Consider the following 21,924-nt stretch of genomic DNA (forward strand, 5'->3'; position numbering starts at 1 on the left):
AATAACACAATATCTCTTAATCTGACATACTCAGAAAATCATCTGAGAGATTTTTAATGTCTCTTAATTGTAAATGAAAGTTAAATTCTTTAGCTGCCCACCTTTAGTCAAAAAATAGATGTTCAAACTGGTTAACATAACAGAAGATACAAGTATTTTTAGAAATCCAGCATGTTCTACAGGCACTTCTTCAAAGTAATTTTTACATGAAATATAAAAATATGCTGAAATGCAAGATGTAAAAACTTGAAAAGTCTGGAAGATTTTTTCTGGGAAAAAAAGTAGGCAATTGTGGAAATAAAAAATTGTTTGCATGGTGGCTTTTGCATTTCATTGGAATTACATTATATTTTACTCTTCTCCAAATGTTTCTATTAAAATCGCTTACTTACCTTGTATTCAAAAGTTTACAATTAGAGCATGGTACTGGATGTAGATAATTACTTTCACTTTATTTTTGCAAGTACAAGAAGTAAGTTTTCATCTTTCTCAACAGCAATTTACTGGCTACCTTCTCTGCTATTGATAAGAGAGGGCTACATCCTGAAATGAGATTTCATCAATGGTCTTAACATCAAGGAAGGATCAAGCATTCCTTCAAATGGCTTGTTAGCTCAACTTTTTTAGGGAGATCCAAGTTCTGGTCATTCAGAGGAGTTGGGAAAGGTGTTATGACAGACACTGAGGGGTTTTTTCTCCTTTGAAGTCTAAGGCAGTTATTTCTTTTTCCTGTAATTTTGAAAGCCTAAGATCACTGGCATAAAACACATAGTATTTGGAAAGGCAGCACACTGCATAATGCAGTGACGATACCTATCGAAGTCTCACGGATGGTGATAAACCCAGGAAATGCTGCACTTCTACAGCACTTGCAGCAAGGAAATTGCACTTAGCACCACAACCAGCAACTAACAATTCTTTCTCAGTTTCATCTTCTTTGTACACTTTTGAGGTGGACACCTATATTCCTGAGCTGCTCCTTTTCCCTTGTACATCACAGATTCCCTCCTGTCATCCTAGATCCAGTGCCTATGCTATTTTTCTCTTTTTGTTCCCTTCTCTTTCCATATTCATCCTCCCTACTGTTTTCCCAGATTCTTCACATTTTCCCTCAACCAAATGTTTTTCCCCTGTAATATGGCTGTCACTCAGGCCACAGTTCTCCCACACCTTCCTTACAGCCTTCAAATTTTACCTTGCCAGCCTTTCCTGCAGAATGCCAGCCAGGATCCCACTGCAGATTGCAGGGATAAGGCTCTCAGCTACCCCTTCAGCCTAATGGAGAGATGGAAGAGAGTGAGGGAGAAATTACGGCACGCATAGGGGAGGCTGGGAAACAGAGAAATGTGGAAGGGAAAATGGGATTTCTCCTTGCAGATATAGTAAGAAAGCCTTAGCCTACTTTGTAAGCTTGTACCTTCATAAGATATTTCACACATATGAGCAAGGCTGAAATGGGCAAGCCAAGGGGTCAGATGCTACAGAACAGAAATTTTCAGCTACACACACATGATGTAACATGTGGCATGATCCTGTTCATCTGACTTGCAGCAGTCACAAAAAAAAGGGTTTCTCTCTCAGCTCTCCCTCTGTGTCTGACAAATGACATGAAATGGTTCTCAGGAGCAGAAGAGGCAAAACCAGTTGATTTTGGTAATGTCTATTCTCTCTTGCCAGGTACATCTTTTCCTCCCCCCTGGTCCCACCCAGATGGCAGGAGGGTTGCCAGTCTCCTCTCACAGAAACTGTGTGGCCCACAAGTCTCAGTGACACTGCCACACATCAGGAGATTCAGGCACCTCATACAGCATCAGCTGTTACCATCTGAGGTAGCTTCTAAGCATCTCTTACCAACAGTGAGTTCTGAACACCACCACCTTCAATGAAGTCTCACATTTCAATATTCAAAGCTTCATGGGTCATTATCTACATGTGTGTAGCACATATTCCACTTTCATAGATTTTGGAAAATACTAATTTCCTGATCAATTATAGTATTAAAACATTAAAAAAACCCACCCAATCCTACCACTGATCTATTCTTACCTGCATCCCTCTCATTTTCTGGAACCGAGCTACTGCATCACTGATGGTGTAGACACGAACATGGCCCATGTGAAGCTTCCCAGAAGGATATGGGAACATGGAAAGTACATAAAATTTTGGTCTTGATTTCTAGAAAGAAATTTTTAGAAACTAGTAACTACATGAGTTAGCATTTCACTTGAATAAATACACGTTCACATTATAAACTATTACATGGCACCATGAAGAGAAACACACTTCTGCTGGAACTGATCCAAGTGAGCACTGACAAAGTTCATTGGATCAAATTCTTTGGGGCTGTAAATGGAGGTGTTTTACCAGACTTTGCTGCCATCTCATCAATTTACACTGACACTTCTATAGCACTTGAATGTTACGAAGATTAATTCCCTTTTACTCAAAAAAAGCTATACTGACAGAATTGAACTTAATAAAGCATCACTGCCACTGTAGCATCTGCAACTGATTATCTATGTGTTCTTAGTCTGCCCCAACAAAAACATGAAAACATAGCAGATTCAATTACTCTCATAACCGTTTAAATAATTCATGCTTTACTTTGTATCTACAACAAACACAGAGCTCACTCCTGGCCAGTTGCTTTTGGTCAGCTGATCTGCAGTAACTCCCAGGGTGAATACATCATTTGTAATTGCATGAACATCTGCTACAGGGAAACTGTTCAGTTTCACTATGTGTGCTCAGATCCAAACACATCTTACAAGCAATATTTTGCATCATGAAAAGAAACTAAAAATTTCATTTACTTAGGTTTAATTAAAATGACAAAAGTTACAAAGAAATCACAAATCCCCTCTCACATCAATTATTCCCAATACATCTTGGTTACCACTGAATTCATCACTGATATGTTGACAGTATCAAGTATCACTGGTACTTGCTAAGTTCTTACATTATTTTTCTTATATTAATAATAAAAAAATAACAGGCAGCTTTCATCTTTTACTGAATAAAACTCTATTAGTATTTGTCAAATAATATTTCTTTATCAGTTTTGTTAAATCACAGCAAAATCAGAAATAATCTAGTACTTCATTGCAGCACTACAAACTATTTGCCTCTTAATATTAGATGTTATTAAATCTACTTCAACTGTAAGGATAAAACAAAAATAGAATTAAAAATACAATTTAGAACTTAGCATACATATGCTATAATGAGTCCTACATATATATTTATACAAAAGACACAAATTTAAATGAATGCTTTCCCTGCTACAGGTATGCATGAACAACATTTCATCTCAGTTTTCTTCCCCAGAAAAAGCAAGCTCTTTTCTCTCTTCAACATTTTGATAGAGGTTTGTTGTTTTTTTTTTGTCAGAGAAAAGGCACATTTTAAGGGAGACGAACAAAAAATATAGGGCCACAAGTGTTTTTTATCTATTATGACCAAATAATTGTGAAGGCAAAAAGAGTCAGAGACTGAGAAACTGTTGTTTGCAAGATCTTTTATTGCATGGGAAAACTTTTTTTCTTCTTCAAGTCACTTACTATTCCTATGAGACTGTAAACCAGAAAATATTAAAAAAATTATTTTCCCTTAACGCAGATTTTAGTGAGTCACAGGGTGTAGTGTAATAGATTTGTCATAACATTGGGAACAGAACCTTGAGAAAATCGTTTACAGAAGTTATGAATAGATGTTTCTTTTAATACTTCAAATTATTAATTGCCAAATATTGTATAATATGCAAAGAAGGAACTGATTACTTAAACACCTCCTAAATTTACGAGTTTATACTTTGCCTATCACTGTATTTTTCCTCAGAATTTTTTTTATTATTTTTGTTTACTTATTTCATTAATGGTTTTTAATAATCTACATGAAAGTATTTTCCTCTGAAATGCAATGCACATCTAATCATTATAAGCCATCTGTACTAAGTAAGTTTCAATTCATTTCATTCTAAGAAAAGAAAAAATAAACATGTAATCTCCAAATTTCTCATAATGCTTACATCAGTTTCTGAAATTCTGCAGAATTGATCCTTTACTCTTGGGAACCACCAATTTTCAACTCGTTTTCTTGTCTCCAACCCATAGTTTTTTTCCCATTTCCCCGTCTCACTGTAAATAGTTCTCACACAAGCAGGAACCAGTCTTCTCTGCCATTTAATTAATCCCAGGAAGCCATTTAGTTGTCTCTTCAAACAAGAGGAACAAGGGCCAACTCTTCCATAAATTGACTGCATTTTTAGGCTCATGGTATCTGAAAAGACACAAACATGTATTTCATGCCACAATATATAACAAGAACTCAATGATTATTATGATTATACTGAAAATTGGTAGCTATGAAACTATTTTAGCTTGACTTGGACTACTCAGCTGCTTTCCATGGAACTTGAATTTTATTTCTGTGTCTGAATTATAGAAGTAGGTATTTTTAGTCAAAAGAACTAACGGTGGCCTTCGCACAGAACAAAACTATTGTATTAGATGTCTTATCTAATAAAATAAAATTCTTGCATTCAGTTTTCCATAAAGGCATAATCAGTCAATTGAAGGTTCCAGAAGCTCCATTGCGTGAATAGAAGATGGCTAACAGAGTGTTAGTAAAAATTCAGAATGAAACAGAGAGAAGAGGAAGTTGGATGAAATTATACTGTAAAAATACTGAATTTGTCATCACTGAAAAGAGATGGGGGAGGATGACTATAATTAGTAGATTTCAACCAGATATTCTAAACCAACTATTTTGCTAAGGTTTTCTTTTTCAACTAAAAATCCGGTTAACTCCTCAAATGCTTTAGAGAGAGTCTTCTAAAGCTACTAAGATGGGAGAAAGATCAAACAGTTTCCATATTTGGGATTAGTCTCAACAAGATATTTGTTGATTTTGCTTCCTACAGTAGAAAATATGGCTTTAAAATAACTTCTACTCTGATATTTCCTTCTCACCTTGATTGCCTTTTTCTTTATTTTTTTTTCTTTAATGGCATTTTTACATCAGTATTTCCTATCCTCTATGGTTGGTTTTGGTGTTTTGGTGGTGGATTTTGTTTGTTTGTTTGTTTGGGGTTTTTTTGCCCAATACACTTTTACCAAATTAGCTATTTCAGTCAGTTCAGAATTTTCCTTGCACAGTTACATCAGTAAAATCTCAGTGTAGAGAAACACTGTATATGAAAAGATTTTACTTATGCATTTCCCATAAGACAGAAACATTATCAGTAGAAATAATTGCTATAGCACCTAAATTAGATCTCCAGCAATCTAGTAGGAGTTATGCTTCCTTTAACATTCACCATATATGCATACATAAACCCTCACTGCCTGTCTCATTACCTAGCTACAGAATTGCTCCTTTTCTCTCTTACTTATCAAGCTGAGTCTTATAAACATTTTTTTCACTTATGTCACACCAGTGCTTTGAATTTCTTGTTGCTACCCTCCATAATCTCTCTCACTGTAATAAAAACAAATCCAGGACTGCACTCAGGATTCCCAGTGCAGGTGCACATGAGTCATTGAGAAGACTCCAACTTCCCACCCTCCATAACATCACACATCTCAAAATTAGCATTTCAGTACTTAAAAGCTTTTTGCTTATTTTTACTAATTATTTCCTTATTACTTATGTCTTATTTCTATTACATTTATTTTACAACAGTGTAAGTTGTGCTTCCTTATGCAAGCAAATTTCAGCACTGTTGATTCACAAAGCAAGTATTTTAAAGCCCAGGAGCTACACGTGCATATAATGCTTCACTGAAGAGAGAGGACACAGTCTCAAGCTGCACATGGGGAGGTTTATGTTGGACCATCAGGATAATTTTCCTCCCAGAAGATGTGATGAGATACTGGAATGGGATGCCCAGGGAGGTGATGGAGTCTCCATCCCTGGAGGTGTTTAAGGAAAGAAGGGACACAGCACTTAGTGCCATGGTCTGGTTGACAGCGTGGTGGTGTTCTGTCATAGGCTGGACTCAACTTCAGAGGTCTTTTCCAACCTAATTGATTTTGTGATTCCGAGACAGAAAGAACACAGATCCTGTGCCTGTGCAGAGCTCAAGGGAAGCCCACCAGCCAATGTCATGCCTGAGAGGGCACATTTGGGTGACCTCAGGCCCTACAGGTCATCCAAGCAGGGATCAGAGCAACAGGCAGGGGCACACAGCACTAGCGCTAAGCTCATTCAAACACACGGAATTTCAGGATGAGACAGAGAACTGCAGTGCCCTTCCTGCTCCCAGGCACTATCATGCACAAGATGCAATGGTCAGCCAGCCGTATGTTGGGCCAAGCCACGATGCATGGCACAGAGGATAATCAAACCCGAAAGACATGGCACTAAGCTGTTTTTCCTTTCCAGGCTTGTGTGCATGGGACTGAGACAAGAAGAGTGCCCCTCCCTGCCCCAGTTAAGAGCACTCCAGCCCAGCGCTGTGTGGGTCTTTCAAGGAGCAGGTTTGGAGCCTAAAACTGTCTTACTCAGGCAGGTGTGCCAAGAAAGGAGGAAGGGGCTGTCTGACAGAGAAATAAATCATAGAGTGTCCGCAGCGACAAGGGACCCACAAGGATCACTGACTCCAACTCCTGGCCCTGCACAGGACACTCCAAGAGTCACACCATGTGCCCAGGAGCACTGTCCAAGCACTTCTGGAGCTCTGTCGGGCTTGGTGCCGTGACCACTTCCCTGGGGAACCTGTTCCAGTGCCCGACTACCCTCTGGGGGAGTAACTTTTATCTAATACCCAATCTAAACCTCTCTTGACACACAAAACGTTTGGAAAGATGCAGTGAGCACGCGGGAGACTGAATTACGGTCCTGCTTGACGAGGCCCAGCATATTTCACTCAGCCCTGGGGGTGTCCCGCCGCTGGAGAAGCATGCACGGGGTGCAGGCGACTCCACGGGCAGGACAGTGCGAGCGGGGGAGCGGAGACGGAGGGAGGCTGGAGAAGGGGGGCTCCGGGGACACGAGGCCGCCGGGAGAGCCGGCTTGGGGCGGGCGAGGAGCCCGAAGGAGGGGGCGATGGGGAGGAGCGGGCGGCGGGAGCAGCGGCGGCCCCGGCGGACGAGGGGCGTGAGGCGGAGCCGGGCGGGGGGGGGGGCCGTTACCTGCGCGCGCCCTCCCTCAGCTCCCCCGGCGGGCCGTGGGCGCCGCCATCTTGGCGTGTCGGTGTCGGAGCGGGGCGGAGGCGCCTTTGGCACCGCCCGGCGGGGCGGGGGCTCCGCGCTGGGAGGGAGCCGGGAGAGCTTCCGCCTCTCCCGGGTGTAACGTGGAAAGGTAGAACGATAGTAAATAATAAAAATAATAAAAAATTAACTTACCGGCGTTGAGCTCTATATAAGATGCACAGAGCCTGTTCAGCCGCGAGGAGAGACGGAGGCCCTCGTTAATGTTTATGGATATCTGAGGCGGGGCTGCCAAGAGGATGTTTCCAGGCTCTTCTCGGTGGTGCCAAGCAGTAGGAGATGAGACAAGTGATGCAGGCAGAAACTGATGCACAGGACGTTCCAGCCGAACATGTGGAAGAACTTCTTTGCTGTCCAATGATCGTGAACTGGAACAGATTGCCCAGAGAGGCTGTGTAGTGTCCCTCATTTGAGATATTCGGGAACTGTCTGGACACAATCCTGTGCCGGCTGTTCTGGAATAATCCTGCTTGAGCAGGGAGGTTGGACCAGATGACCAACGGTGGTCCCCTCCAACCTGACCTTTCCTGTGTGGTTAGTTTTGCTCCCCTCCACAGCATATACACAAATGTCTTGTAAAGTGACTGTATAGGTCAGGGGTAGATCTCAGAAATTTCAATCATTTTACTTACCTTTTGTGGTTTTTTGTTAGTTTGTTTATTTGTTTGGGGTTTTTTTGGCAAATTCTGAAACAAAGGCAATAGTTTGGGGATTTTTTTTTTTGTGATGTCTTTTTGACTAGTAAGAGGAAAAAGCAGAAGTCACAAACAGAGGATCACAAAATTGGTACCTGGGAGCGGGAAAGGCACTGCAGTTCTCGTCCTGAAATTCCGTATGTTTGAATGAGCTCAGCTCTAGTGCAGGGTGCCCCTGGCTGTTGTCTGACCTAACCTCCCTGCTTCAATAGGGTCATCCTAGACAACGTGGCACAAGTCAATAAGGGCAATCTAGCACAGCATAATTAATTCTATCTCAGTCTGGAAAGCAACATATCACCCTGTTGTCAACACTGTGGAGTTCAGAGTTGGTTTTAATTACTGCAAGTAACTTGTAGTAGCCTCCAAGGAACAAGAAATATTTTTGTTGTTGTTGTTTGTTTGTTTACCCTGTGTTTGTGCCCTTTTTCTGCTGGCAACTGTTGATTCTTTTCATTTTTAGACCTTTTGCTTCACTCTTGTGAACTCCAACACAGTTTAAACAGACATGTTCTGTTTATGCAATGCAATGCCTGCAGTAAAGTCAGCCTTCTTATGTGACTAAAAATTAGTATTTACTGAATAAAAGCTTTCCACTTGGTTGTGTGTATCTGTCAAGTGTGCTTAAATTATGACCTTTTCACCACAAAAATGAACAGAGAGCAGCTCTGATGGTTACCCTGCTGATAAATTAGTATTGTTTCCCCATGACTCTGTGCATAATTTTACTCTGTTTTCCAAGTGATCCCCCGTCAGCAAGTGATGGTGATTTGGCTTTAACAGGCCTTCCTTCCCAAATTTCTCCCTGAGCTACTGTGTGAGTTCCTGAACTGCGGGAGGTTGAAGCATTTTGTTGTGCATGGGGACAGGCAGTGCAGTCCCTGGCTTAGTCCCTTCCTCAGGATAAATGAGAGCTCATGACCGGCTGGGACACGTTTTCAATTTACAGGATGATTTCCCCTCACACTGGCCTTAATCCCTTCACTCTCCTGATTCACGTCTGAGTGAATGGATGAAAATTATCTCAGAGAGTTTAGCAGACTGGGTGAGACCACAATAAAATAAAGCCAGTATAAGATTTTGGAGCTTTGATGTGCTTTTGGCTGTCCTCTTGACACCCCAGGACAATTATTCTTTGCCATTTCTAGGCACTGCTGACATGGGGTCTTGACAGTGTTTTTGAAGTGGTGCTGCCAAACAGTCAGTGCTTAATAGATAAGTAACTCCTACCATAAATAAGCCCAAAAACCAAATAGCAGTGTATGTCTGGATTGGTTTTGGCCTTCATGGATTATCATACTACGCAGAATACTTTTGCTCCTTTCCTTCTCAGAATGTTTCTGGTTGGTCTTGGTTTTCCTCACCTAATTTCAGTTTCTGTTTACAGAAAATCTTATATCTTGTCTAGCTTAGTTTGATATTGGCTGCCTTCCTCACTATTAGAATCCAGATTGCACAATAAGCTCCAATAAAATCAACAGAAAGTGACACAAAATTTCAGTATATTCTCAGAGTAAGTTTCCGGTAGTATCTTTAAAAAAGAAGTCACTTTTTACATGTTCTAAGTAACACACAATTCAAGCTCATGTCAAACCTGCTTAACTTTTTTTTTTTCTTAGCAGTAAGTCATACCAGTAAAGTCCTTCCAGAAGAAAATAAGAATATTTTATTTTATTTTCTCCTAGTTTAATTATTTTAAAATAGCATCTGCAGAATTGCACCTATAGCCAAGACTTGGTACAGTACTTGGCCATTTCATCAGAATCCCAGGATAGATTTGACTTCAACCAAACTCAGTTTGGGTTGTCAGTTAATATGGTAAGAAGAGAAGAGCTGAAGGCTCCACATGGGCCCAAACCTAAGTGAGTGTTCTTCAGGTGTGGCAGGTCAACTTTTGTGTATAGCATATAGCATCTAACTTTCCAGGAAACATTTAAGATTGTGATTAATTTAATATTAATCCAAACAGATTAGCCCCAGCTTCTAGCAAATCAAATACATAAGCAGATTGTCAGGATGAGAAAGCAATGTTTTAGTGAAATGAATGAATTTAAAAGATAAGACAAAGGTCTAACTAATGGATGGATGGATTTAAAAGATAAGACAAAGGTCTAACTCAATCAGCTCTAATCTTGATGGCAGAACATGAGAAATATGGGTCAATATGTTTAATATCAGATACTTCAACAGTCCAGAGATTGAAATGTATTTTAAAAATTGTAATTCTAAATTTGAGGCAGTAATTGGCCTCAAATTGTTTTCAAGACAACATAAAATAATCCTCTTGTTATTTTGCTACTTTTTCTCACTCTGAGCTCTATGGTGTTTTGCCCAGTTGAGGTGAAGAGCACTACACACATAAAGAGGTTTCCATTTGCAAGCAAGGATGGCCAGCTGCTCCGCATCAAGTCCCTTCCCTTTGGAAATGGGAACCTCTCAGGTTCCTGAGCAGAATCCCGTAGCAATCATGAATCAGAGGTGTGAGCTACACAGCACACCATATGAATGAAAAATGAAATCCAGCAATACCTTGATAGCCCAGGCAAGGGTTGGAGACACCACCCACTCACCTGTCTCTCCCTGTTGGGCTGAAACCCGTGCAGAGTGCGGACAGCAAGCAGCGACACAAACCCTAAAATGTCTCAGACTTTTCAAAACAGGGTACCCAACCCACTGTTCTGTGTTCCCCACCTTCCCCATCTGGAGTTTTGCTTCCTAACCTGATCTGTTTTCTCAGTCTCATTTCATTATGGGAAATCATAAAAATATCTGTATTTGCTTTAATAATCATAAACTGTTTTCCATCAGGCTGATAGTCCCCTGATTTATTTTTTCAGACTTTGCACTGATGTGTTTGTTAACATTTTTGTCATCCACATAAAGCCTGGAGCTGATTGGTTAGTTAGGTAATTCATTAGTTCCAGTATCGGAAATGTGCAGAAGTGCCCCAGTTGTCTGTCATTTAAATAGACATGGTTCCCAGATTTCTGTACAAATATAATTTTGCTTTGGCTGATAGTTACCAGAACTGATGTTTGTGCTTCCTGGCATTGTTTTTTTACTCCTACATCAACAACATAACTAGTATTTTTTTCAGCCTCCTACAAAAAGAGGATTAAAACCCAGCATTTGGAATACAAAATAATTTTTATCACCTACTTAAAGTCCCAGCCCTATTTCATGTTATTAAAGAATTTGTTTGATTATTTTTTTCCATCCAACTCCTTGAACGTGGCTTTTGCTACTGAGTTTCATTTTGCTGTTGTTTACATATATGCATATTTAGTGGTTTTGCTTTAAAACACAAGGTCAGATAAAAATGCAGGTGATTGGACTGCAGGGATATGAAAAATATCACTTGAGAATATAAAAAAGCAAGAAATTCATAGACTAAATTTAAGAAAATCCTTTCAAACCCCATTTAATATCTGAGCCCAGATCTCAAAGGAAAGAATTCTGAGTGAGACCAAAAAGATCAGTAGAAGCTTCACTTTTGCAGTGGATTTTATTTTAAAAGCATTCAAGTATTGTGGTAGTGAAAGAATAAATGCTTGAAAGAGGAAGATGGAGCAGAGTTATACTTTTGGAATAGAAAGGAAAGATTTGGGCAAGACTGGTCACATAACTAGGGGTGGAGCTTAGCCTTTAAATTGTGAGTTTCGGTAACTCATAACAGGTATTACTTGTATTACAGGTATTACTGTTCGATGCTCACTTTAGCTGGGGACTGGCCTTGGTGACAGAGGAGGTTCTTGTCATCCAAACCAACACAGGATTTGTCATTCCTTGGTTTGTCAAAATGAAGAAGAACTCATGCAATGTGTCAGTGGAAGAAGAGATCAGCTGTATAAGAAGTCAAAATCCAGTGCCTGGTGACCAGGATGGCCCTGTCTGGTTGGAAGATATCTGTGCCTGTCTGCCTGTGCCACTCATTAAAACAGTGAATGTTATGGAAGAATTTTGAAAACATGCAGGATCCAGACTCAGTGGAATTGTATTGAACCAGCCTTGTTTTAGCAGGCTGATGTTGGTACCCTGAGCCTGGAGCTGGGACATGGGGCTGAGTAATTTTTAATACCCAGGTAAGCCTTATTCTGAGGGGGGTTTATGCAGTGCTTGTATTGTGTTATTTACATGAAGGGTGCATTTAACCCAAAACACAAATCCTCCATGTTCCACACAAAGGTGTTAGATCAATGACAGTCAGCAGCTTCTTACTGATTCAGACTAAAAGCATGTGAGTGGGTGTGTGCATGTGGGGAGGCGAAGTTACCAGAATCAATGCACCTTTATTTTTTTGCCTTTCATCAACAGCTTGGTTTTCAAACAAAGTAATTGGTACTGTATTCTCATCTTGGCCATCTCCTAATGCACTAGCACAATTTTGCTGTTGGTTGGAGCTAGTTATACGCAGTGGCAAGCAAAACTACCCCTTTGCAGCATTCAAAGCTACACATTTTTTGCTTTTAATCTCAAAAAAATTTTTTGTAAGACTGTTTAAAACTTTGAATTTACAGTCATTTACAGGGAGTAAGAGCTCAGTCCTTATAAGCTGGTGAGCTCTGGTCACAGTGACACTACATTGTCATTAAACTATCTAAAACTCAGGGGCATCTGGGAATATTATGTCTCCTTATTACAGTTAGAAATGCAAGTCTTGGAAACCTGGCTTTTCATTCTTCTGTCTTTCTTGAAGTGTGCAGTTTCAGATGGTAAGTCAGTTGTATGCCAAGAGGCAAGTGATTCCAGCTGCTTGAAGGCCTTAGCTAAGGCTGCCCCATTGCTGTGGTACATATCCTCTACACGTGTTGGGGAGAGGACCATCCATCTGGACAGTAAGCTTACAGACAGGTGCTGCACCTCTCTTCCTCCACCTGCTCCCACAATAAATTTTAGTATTACAAAAGTGTGTGCTACTATGTCAGACAAGAAGGAATAACAAGACACTTGTTAATTAAACCCTTGTCATATGTTGACCTTTCTTTCATTAAGAACCAGGCCCTCATACTGAAAATAGATGGCAAATGGACATTTTCTGTTCATTGTGACTGTTAAACAGCTTTTTGCACTAATGGACAAACTTCATCATTGCAATTATCCAACAACTAGATTGCACTTGAACTTTGTAATGATATCAGCAGGAAACAGTTTGAGTGCTGGGTAGAACCATCCTGCACTGTGGCTGTCAGCTGGCTCCAGAAGTAGAAGTGGAAAAGGAGGAAAATATCTGCAAGTCTTAAAATTAATGAGTATTAATTAATCCTTATTGTATGGATGAGTGAAATTGATAGTATTCCTTAAAAAGCTCAGTGCAGCTTGGAAATTGCTGTGTACAAATATTTACATATGTATGTGTTGCCCATGTGTATATGTAACACATAACACTGATTTGCACATACACATATGTATATTCATGTTTTCTATCTATAAGCTTATCAACAGGCCCCAGATGGAAGTGGATGTGACCTCCCTCAACCTTGTTCTGTATTTCTACACATGGTAAAATTACCAAAGGAGAAAGAATGACTAAATTATTCTTCTAGTTAAGCATAAAACAGGATGAAAGGAGCCTGAGTTTACAAAGGCGTGGACATGGTGCCAGAATAACCTGATAACTTCCCTTAAATGAGATAATAGATTTTCCAAAATAAAAAAATGTGGTAAATCTCATTTGTTCCTTAGCAAAGTAGTTGATACCCTCCTATATGGGAAAATACTAATGGAGCAAGAGAAGATGGGGGTTAACATATGACATGAAAGGTAGGGAAGAGTTGCCCAATAGGAAAGGGCAGAGGAAGAGAAAGAAAAGGGTGTCAAGAAGCAAGTTACAATGAGTTGCTCAAGGGTCAATTTTAGGACCAGTGCTGGCAATATTTCCATTAAGTACATTAGCATATGAAGTCAGAGGGCTCTTGAAATCTGAAGATGAAGGGGCATAGCTAACAGGTAAGATTTATCATTTATTAAAACCTTTTTGACTCTGACAGATAAGTGGGAGATATGTTTGATCAGAACAGAATTTCAGGGTGTGCACTTCAGGCTTAACGAGGAATTTCTGTAAAGAAGACAAAAGATGACTCAGGTGGAGAGAACTCTGGGTATCAGATGAACATAGAGTGACTGTGAATTGACCATGGGATGAACTCATGAAGAAGGTGTTCGTGGCTGTACCATACATCAGACAAGGTATTTCCAGCAGAAAGGGAAAGCTTCATTGTAAAGGCATGGGTGAATGCATGTCTGCAACACAACTGCTGCCACCTTTCTCTGAAAAAGATTAATTAATCTGCAACAAGTGCAGAGGTAGCATAAAGCATGTCATATGAGAGATGGCATGAAGTGCTGCTTAGTCTAAATAATAAAGGCTATGGTAAGATACTGAATTCTTTCTAAGAATATATTGGTTAGCCTAGTACCAGCAACAGAGAAGATATTCTTTTTCCTATTTAAGGAAAAGAATAAAAAAACACAGGTAACCATATCACATTTAGACTGGATAGTAAGAGTGGTTCTCATTATTGGATCATGGAGGTCATCTAACAATCTTCTAGAGGAGTGGAAACAGCTTCCTCCCTCCAATAATTCTAGCAAGTTTTAGGACAAAATTTAGCCCATTAACAGCATAATCTCTGGAAAGTCAGGACCTGGTCTAGGTTTGGTAATGCAGGTGGCCTCTGGAAATACTATAACTGGTCACCCAAGTCCGTATTTCCCTGGAAAAATTGTAAATTACTTTGGGAAATAACGTTTGAACAGGAGCCTTGCTTGCTAAGATTTAGCTTGGAATCACAAAGTAAGACAGATACAGCCAAGCTAACCATCCTGCAGTACAGTAGGAATCCTGAATATCTCATAGATATGTAACACAAAGTTGGCATTTCTGTAAATCACTTTCTGCTACCCCTTCAAAACTCATTATGCTTTTATAAAAATGAAGATTCCAACAGGGGGAAGGTTCTGCTGCACATTTTTCAGCAAAACTGCCAGCATGGCTTGCAGGCATACCAGATGTACCGGATAAGCTCGCTCAGCGTTTCTTACTCCCATTGAAATGACTTGCTCGAGACAGGCAGGAGGGGATGTTCCATGCCTTCCTGTTCCAAAAGAAAATTTGAGCAAAGGACATGCAATTTCAGCACAGGATATACCTTGATTCATACTTTTTTGATGACAGAAATTCTCTTGTTTACTCAAGAATGAGCTAAGCCTGAGAATGATGGTTATGGGCGGTGACTCAGTGCTGTTATTACCATTCAGGGTGGTAAAGTAGGTAGTGCTTCAGGGTATAAACTGTTTTATTGTGCAAGGACACTGTGTCCTTTTTATACCTCAGGTAGACAAATTCTGTGTGACACTGTCCCAGGCCAGTGAGGAGCCACGTGTGGGAATCCACCTTGGGCCTTTGTGGAGCCCACTCTGGGCATGAGGCTGGGGACAGTTTTCACCAGGCCCTATTTTAGCTCAGGAAGGCTTTACATAAAGGGAAAAAGTTCATCCAGTGGCAACACAGGGTACCTAAGCCAGACCCTGCTCTTTCCACTGACTACAGAAAGAGACCAAGAAGGGAACTGACCTCCCCGAAGCGTAGCTTTTGTAACATGACTCATTTGTGCCCTCTGGCCATCATGGACTGTTGTGAAGATGTGAAAGTTGCAGGACATCTTGGCACTTTAAAATTAGTGTTTCATGTTCCATTCCCAATCTGCTGCTTCTCATGATGCATGGACAGGCAGAAAAGCCAACAACGATATGTGAGAAGTGAGCTTGAGAAATTTCATGAAACATTGAGTGCAATGTTTTGTCCCAGCTTGGCTGCTGATCTGGGAATGGTGAAGGCTATTGAGGAGGAGGAGCCCAAGCACAACCAGCACAAGAGTAACTAGATACTGGGCCCAGCAAACTACTATGTCAGGGATGATGCACATGGGGACTTGCTTGCTCAGAGTCCAGCAGAGAGTGTTGCTGCGTTACGATGTTGCATGTATTACACCTGGGAGAGTTGTTATGATTATTATGGTCCCCTGCTGTCTCATGCAATTGTAGATACCTTATATTGTTCATTAGCACTATTTGCACCTTAGAGTCCAGTTAAAGGAACTTTTAGTTTAATTTCCTTTGGAAAGGAAGCAAAACAGGATTGGTAAAGCATTGTGGATGCTGTTTGATGTCTGGCAATCTTTCCTAATGATCATCTCCTACGATTTACTTTCTAATTTTTTTTCTTTTTTTTTTTTTTTTTTTTTTTTAATGATTTTTATTAATTTGTTATGTGACTACCAACAGATATATTTAATGCCATGTAGACTACACATCATGTCTGTTATATAGAATGGTGTTGGTTGATAGCTATGATCCATATGCTATTCAAATCCGTTGGTACTAGATAGAAATCCTCTCGCTTCTAAATGCTTATATAATGAAAAGGACTTCTGAATGCTCTGGACTGCAATTCTTAAATACCAATTAGCACCTGCTTTTCAGGATTTGATGTTATGAAACCTGTCACTCATTTTCTCTTTGTAGTTGAAGTTATAGGAAAAGATGTCTCAAAACCTGAAAAGAAAATGGAGAGTGTATTGCTTCTTAATAGAAGATTTTTGAGATTTGTATGATACAGCTAAAATTAGAAAAGATATTTTAAATGTTAAGTAGTTCTGTTCAACAATACAAGACTTTTTAAATCAATGTCACTTTTCTTTTAAAGTTGAGAGTGTGTCTTTGGAGAGCATGACGCATTAAAGATTCCATTGCCATAAATAAACTCAACCATGCCAAGTTTTATTCTGGAATGCAAGGAAATTTTCACTTCTAGTTATGCAGACCCAGAGGGATGTTGTTGTCACCTGTTTGTGTTTCCTGTCATTGTGTCCTGCATGAAAAGTACAGGGTTGCTCTAGTAGTTGTATTCCACTTTTGTTGTTGTTATTCAGCTTGAACTTGTGAAAAAGACTTTGCATTAAGTGAACAAAATAACCAAAAGACCATTCAGGTACTCTGTCTGTTACTCATACAGCCAGATTCCTACTTTTGATTCTTACTTCTAAGGGTTTTTTGGATGTATTTTTTTCTAGATAACATTTCCAAATCTAAGCAGAGCATGTAATATTTGCAGTTTTTACATATGTTTTGCAAACCAAATACTTACACTATTAACCTTATGTTAATTTAAATATTGTTTTCTACTCTTTAACATGCAAAAACCCACTAGAGGAGTTAATATTAAAAGGTAGCTTGACAACTAGGATCACCAACCCACATTAGCACTGCTTCTACACGAACATAATGCTAAGATTTCTTAAGGCCTGCCCAGGATATTTAGTGCCTGTTCTTTATTAGAGCATTTTGCTGTATCTGGATTAAAAACAGCCCATTGTTTGTATAAAGAGTGACAGAAGAATTGAGGAACTCTTCTTACTCCATTCAGGCTCCCATTGAAGTACTCCTCACTTCTGCCCTAAACCAAGGGTTTAAACTCAAACTTGTACTTGCCTGCTTGAGGCTGAGGTGTTGATCCAACACAGGGCACTTCCCACAGGACGCTGTGGACAATCATTCAGCAGCAGATTCTGCACTGCAGGACATGGTGTGCCTGACTGCATGCTGTCCTGGTAGAAGTCTACCAAGTGACTGTACTACAGCCTATTCACACGTTGGAAGCTGGGTGATGGCTGTCTCTCTATTGATCTGAGCTTTGACAAAAGTGGAGGAGAACAACTGGAAAGCAAAATTTACATGCCAACAACTTTCCAAAAATCTGGAAGACATGATGGAGAGGTAGGTAGGTGAAAAGATGGCCATGAAATCTGCCTTTAGATGTGCCATCAGAGAAAAGAAAATAATTAAGTTTTTGATAATAATTTAGAAACTCTAAAATGGTCTCTAGTGCATATGCAAAAGGCACTGGGGCAGTGCTATGGCTCAGTGTCTTATGAAGTAGCAGCTGCAAACAGAAAGCTTTATATTCCCAAGGAAAGTAGACAGTCTTGGCTTTCTAATGATATAAAGCAATTCATTCCTGCCTTAATGCCTCCAAGGGTTCCAAATCTCAGGCCAGATTCCGTTTCAATGCTCGTAGACTTGCTGTTTGAAGCTCATACACTTGCTGCAGGCAAGTGTAGTTTTTGGAGATTAAATTCATGTTTTAGGAAAAAAAGAGAAACCTTTGTCTGGCATGCTGTTTAGTGTTTGAAAATTGTAGATACTCTTTGTAAAATGTTGGTGCGAGAAGCCACCATGTGGTGTATACTTGTTGGTGCTTGTTTTCCCAGAAGTTAGGAGGCCAAAGATGTGTAATAAATGGAGCTTGTTAGACATTTAGATGCTTGGCTAATTAGCTACTCTCTGAACAGAGTGTAACTGAGAATGCTTTTTGTCCCAGTCTCCTGGTTATCACATGGCTAAAACTGACCACCAGGTGAACCATTAGTCATGAAATTCCTGTTGTGAAGGATGTTGGCTTCTTCATCACTACTACATCGCTGCATTTTCTGTTTTGCTGTTTCCCCCCAAAATCTGGGCTCAGCATCTTATTTTGCTGACAAAGAATCGAGTAATTAAGCAATAGTCCAGGGTTGTCTTGATCTCAAAGATCAAGAATCAAGTTAGAATAAAGGGCTTTTTAAAATTAGGCCTTTATTTAGATACTGACAAGGGGTAGCACTGTGCATCATGCCTTGAAAGCATGGGCACTTTCCACAACCTGGAAGTAATCTATGGAATGATCTCACAACAGTTAAATAATTTTTGGTTTTCAAGTACTTCCCTCTTATCTCATTTTTAAGAAGTTCCCCATATTCATTGATTTACAGCTGAAGAGTTGAGAGTCTGTATAACCTAACAAAAAATGAACTACTCTAAACATCAGTTTCCCTGAATCCACAGGATGACATGAATGCCTTTACCAGGCCAGAGATTTGCCAAAGCACTCTAGACTTTGTAAAAACAGTTATTATTAGTAATGGACTGGACACTGTATGCACAGAAAGGGGAAAAGGAAGGATTCTCAGACATGACGGGATTTTCTTTATGGATTGATCTTTGTTTTTATTATCTGTTGGAACTAGAGAACAAATCAAAATGCCAGCCAGTCTCTTCCAGCAATCGGAATTCTCACAAAAATGAACGTGTAACAATAGTTTTTTGCCCAAATAGGCAGTTTTTTCCACCCCATTGTACCTTACAGTCCCTCATCTCCTCATTGAGCTGCTGCAGGTAAAACCTTTCTACTTCCTCTTACACCATTTTGATGACTCTCTCCTTTTGATGTTTGTGATTAAAAAATACAATAGGAAGATGACACCTTACAGCGGGAGAGGCTCCCACCTGAGTTATCTTCTGTAGCTATAAACAAGTAGTGATGGTTTCTCCCCCAGAGGAAAGTGAGGCAGACCAAAGGAAACAGTGGTAACAATTCCCCACTAACAAATCTGGAACTACATGAGAGAGGATTTACAAAGTTTGTGGAAAGGAGATAAGTAGCAAACCTTAAAACTGAACCCAGATACCCTGACATCCAGCTCTGGCTATAATTGAAAACTGCATAGTTTCTTTGTGATTGCCAACACAGGGGTATAAATCCAAGCAAGCAGTGCTGAGCTTTTCCAGCTCCCACCAAAGTAAGTAGGGCTCAGAGGTGCTAAGACCTGTGCTGCCCTCAGCAGGAAGGTGGTATTGGACCTGCTATAGGCCAGTGTTGGTTCAACCCCTGCCACCCCCAGGCTCTGCTACCTGCCTGCGTCAGCCACCTTCTTTTATTTCTCATATGCCTCTAATCCACCAAACACACACGTGGGAGTTTCTAAATTAAAAATAGCAACCCAGGGGAAAAAAATGCAGTGCAGTTGGAGAGCTGATTTGCAGCTGAATTATTCATCCCCACATATCCCTCTCATCCCAGGATGATAGTACTGGAACTGTGCAAGTGCAGCCTGGTCATGCAAGGCAGAGACAACAACTTTGTGGGTGTCTGTCCCCTGTCAGCAAGCTAAACCTCCCACCTTTCAGCTCCTCTGTCTTTTTATACCAACTGCTACATGAAAGCACCTTAAACCACCACCTCTCTCCCTCCTATGTTACTCCTTTCACGTATTACGTATTATCCAATAACCAGATTAATGCAGCTTGGCTCTCTCCAACCCAAAGAATTGAGTTAGTCCAACCTTTTAAAAGGTTATTGGAATGTTCTGTTCCATTAACACCAAACTTTAGTACAGAAACACATGAAAAAGCTGCTTCTATGCTTTTATTGGCCAGACCTGAGCTGGGGTGCTTTGGTGGGTTGCCAGCTTGTGAAATTGCAATTTGCGAGAGACCTGGAGTGATTTTCCCCATGTATCTGCAGGGGTGACCTTTGGTTTTAATCAGTGTTCTGGTAGTTGTGATTGCATTGTATGATGTAGAAAAAAATCTGGCAGTTAGTTGTCACTTTTCTTGGGAAACAATTTTTGTAAATAACATTTTTATTTCCACTGAGAATCGTTCAATTATCAGAGCAATCATAAAAACCTCAGAAACCAGAAGATTCTGTGACATGAAAGAAAGGCACAAAAAAACCCTGGACTTAACTTCAAAGTAGTTTTCATGGTTCCTGGTTGGCATCCTGCTTCCCTTGGCTTGGTGTGGTATATTTGGCATGGCTTCCCTCACCACCATATTCCTGGGCTGGAGCCTTGCAGGACCCCCATCACACATCCTCCCTGAGGATCACACCCTGCTGTTAAACTCATGGACACATGAAAGCTGAATTGCATAATAATTAGAAAGAACCCTGTATTTGGTAGTGCTTCTTTGCATCCACTGGAAAAAACACTCCCATTTCAACTGGCAATGTGAGCGAGATGTTTGTGTTGCACAAAACAGAGCTTAGTCCTAGATTATTCTTGGCAATGTCTTTTATGTCTTCCTTCTTCTCACCATTGGCTCTCCTGTCTGTGAGATCCCAGCTCCAATTTGTCTCTTCCATGGTTTCTATAGGATGACTATATGAATGTGATACTTCCCATCTCATTCCTACAGCCTGCTGTCATTTGCCACCAACTCGTTCCCAATCCAGTCATGGCTGCTTTGGAGGTGTGTTGGTGTCTTGGGAGACTAATCTTCCCCCACAAAACTGCAATGACTTCAATCTGAGTTACAGCAAATTCCAAGAAACACCTTATGAAGACATGAGTCCATGTAAGGATGGTCCCACCTCTCTCTGCTGCTGTAGGCATTCAGAAGGGAAGATAGTGATGACTTCAGTAACATCCAACCCTCTCCTATGATCTAAATATCTTTTCAGCTTCCCCTCAGCCTGAGGCATTGCACAGGTGGGGCAGGAGACAGAGATTGGCTTTGGATGTTAGCCAGAGTAACCATGGACTGAAATGACCAAGAGAGAGGAGTAGACAGCAGCTTTAAGTCAGACATTGTCCAAGGAAACACTTGCTACTTTGGATAGAAATGCTACAGTCTCTCTCTCAAGTTTCTAACCTACTTCTGCAGCTCAGTGATACAGGAGACTGTGCTAGACATCAATCTGGGCACTTGCCTCAGGTCTTCTGCTTTTCTTTCTTCTACTACTTGGCACTCACTGGCATCATCCCTTCAGTGCAGGGAGATTGTTCCCAGTGCAGGGAGCAGGCCTGCTACTCATACACACCCAGGCATCCTTTTCTGGGATGCAATTGCTTAGGCACCTGCACTTCCAATGTATGGCCAGAAAGAACCCCTCCAGTTTTCACAGCTCTCTACGGCTTTTGCTAAATTTTGTATCACCTTGTCTTTAGCTGATAAATCTCAGCTAGGAAGCAGCTGTTCACTAACCACTGTAACGGGGCCAATTTCTCCAAAAAGGCCCATTCAGCAGCAGTCTTGCTACTTTCTGTGTTCATGCATATCTTCCATACCCTTCTTTTTTGCAGCTAAACATTAGTTTTGTGTGAAGATTTGCTGAACAGTGGAAGATAAAGCAGGCTGGAGAAAGAAGAGAGCCACGGAATGCTATTTGTGTGATGTCAAAGGAGCACCAGATTGTACTG

The 21,924-nt window shown here is 40.5% G+C and overlaps 1 protein-coding gene across 1 annotated transcript in view; it reads right to left on the minus strand.

Annotated features, from left to right (window-relative positions):
• The window catches only part of LARS2 (leucyl-tRNA synthetase 2, mitochondrial), an 86,054-nt gene extending 78,830 nt beyond the window's left edge, over nt 1-7,224 (minus strand). Inside the window, exons 1-3 of the mRNA XM_063406986.1 lie at nt 7,134-7,224; nt 4,028-4,278; nt 2,047-2,175 (exon numbers count right to left, since the gene is read on the minus strand). Coding sequence (XP_063263056.1) covers nt 2,047-2,175; nt 4,028-4,273 — 375 coding nt within the window. The 5' untranslated portion in view covers nt 4,274-4,278; nt 7,134-7,224. The remainder of the gene's footprint in view (nt 1-2,046; nt 2,176-4,027; nt 4,279-7,133) is intronic.
• Between the last annotated feature and the right edge of the window lie 14,700 nt (nt 7,225-21,924).

Source organism: Prinia subflava, chromosome 1 (genome assembly GCF_021018805.1).
Source record: "Prinia subflava isolate CZ2003 ecotype Zambia chromosome 1, Cam_Psub_1.2, whole genome shotgun sequence".
Lineage (NCBI taxonomy): Eukaryota > Metazoa > Chordata > Aves > Passeriformes > Cisticolidae > Prinia > Prinia subflava.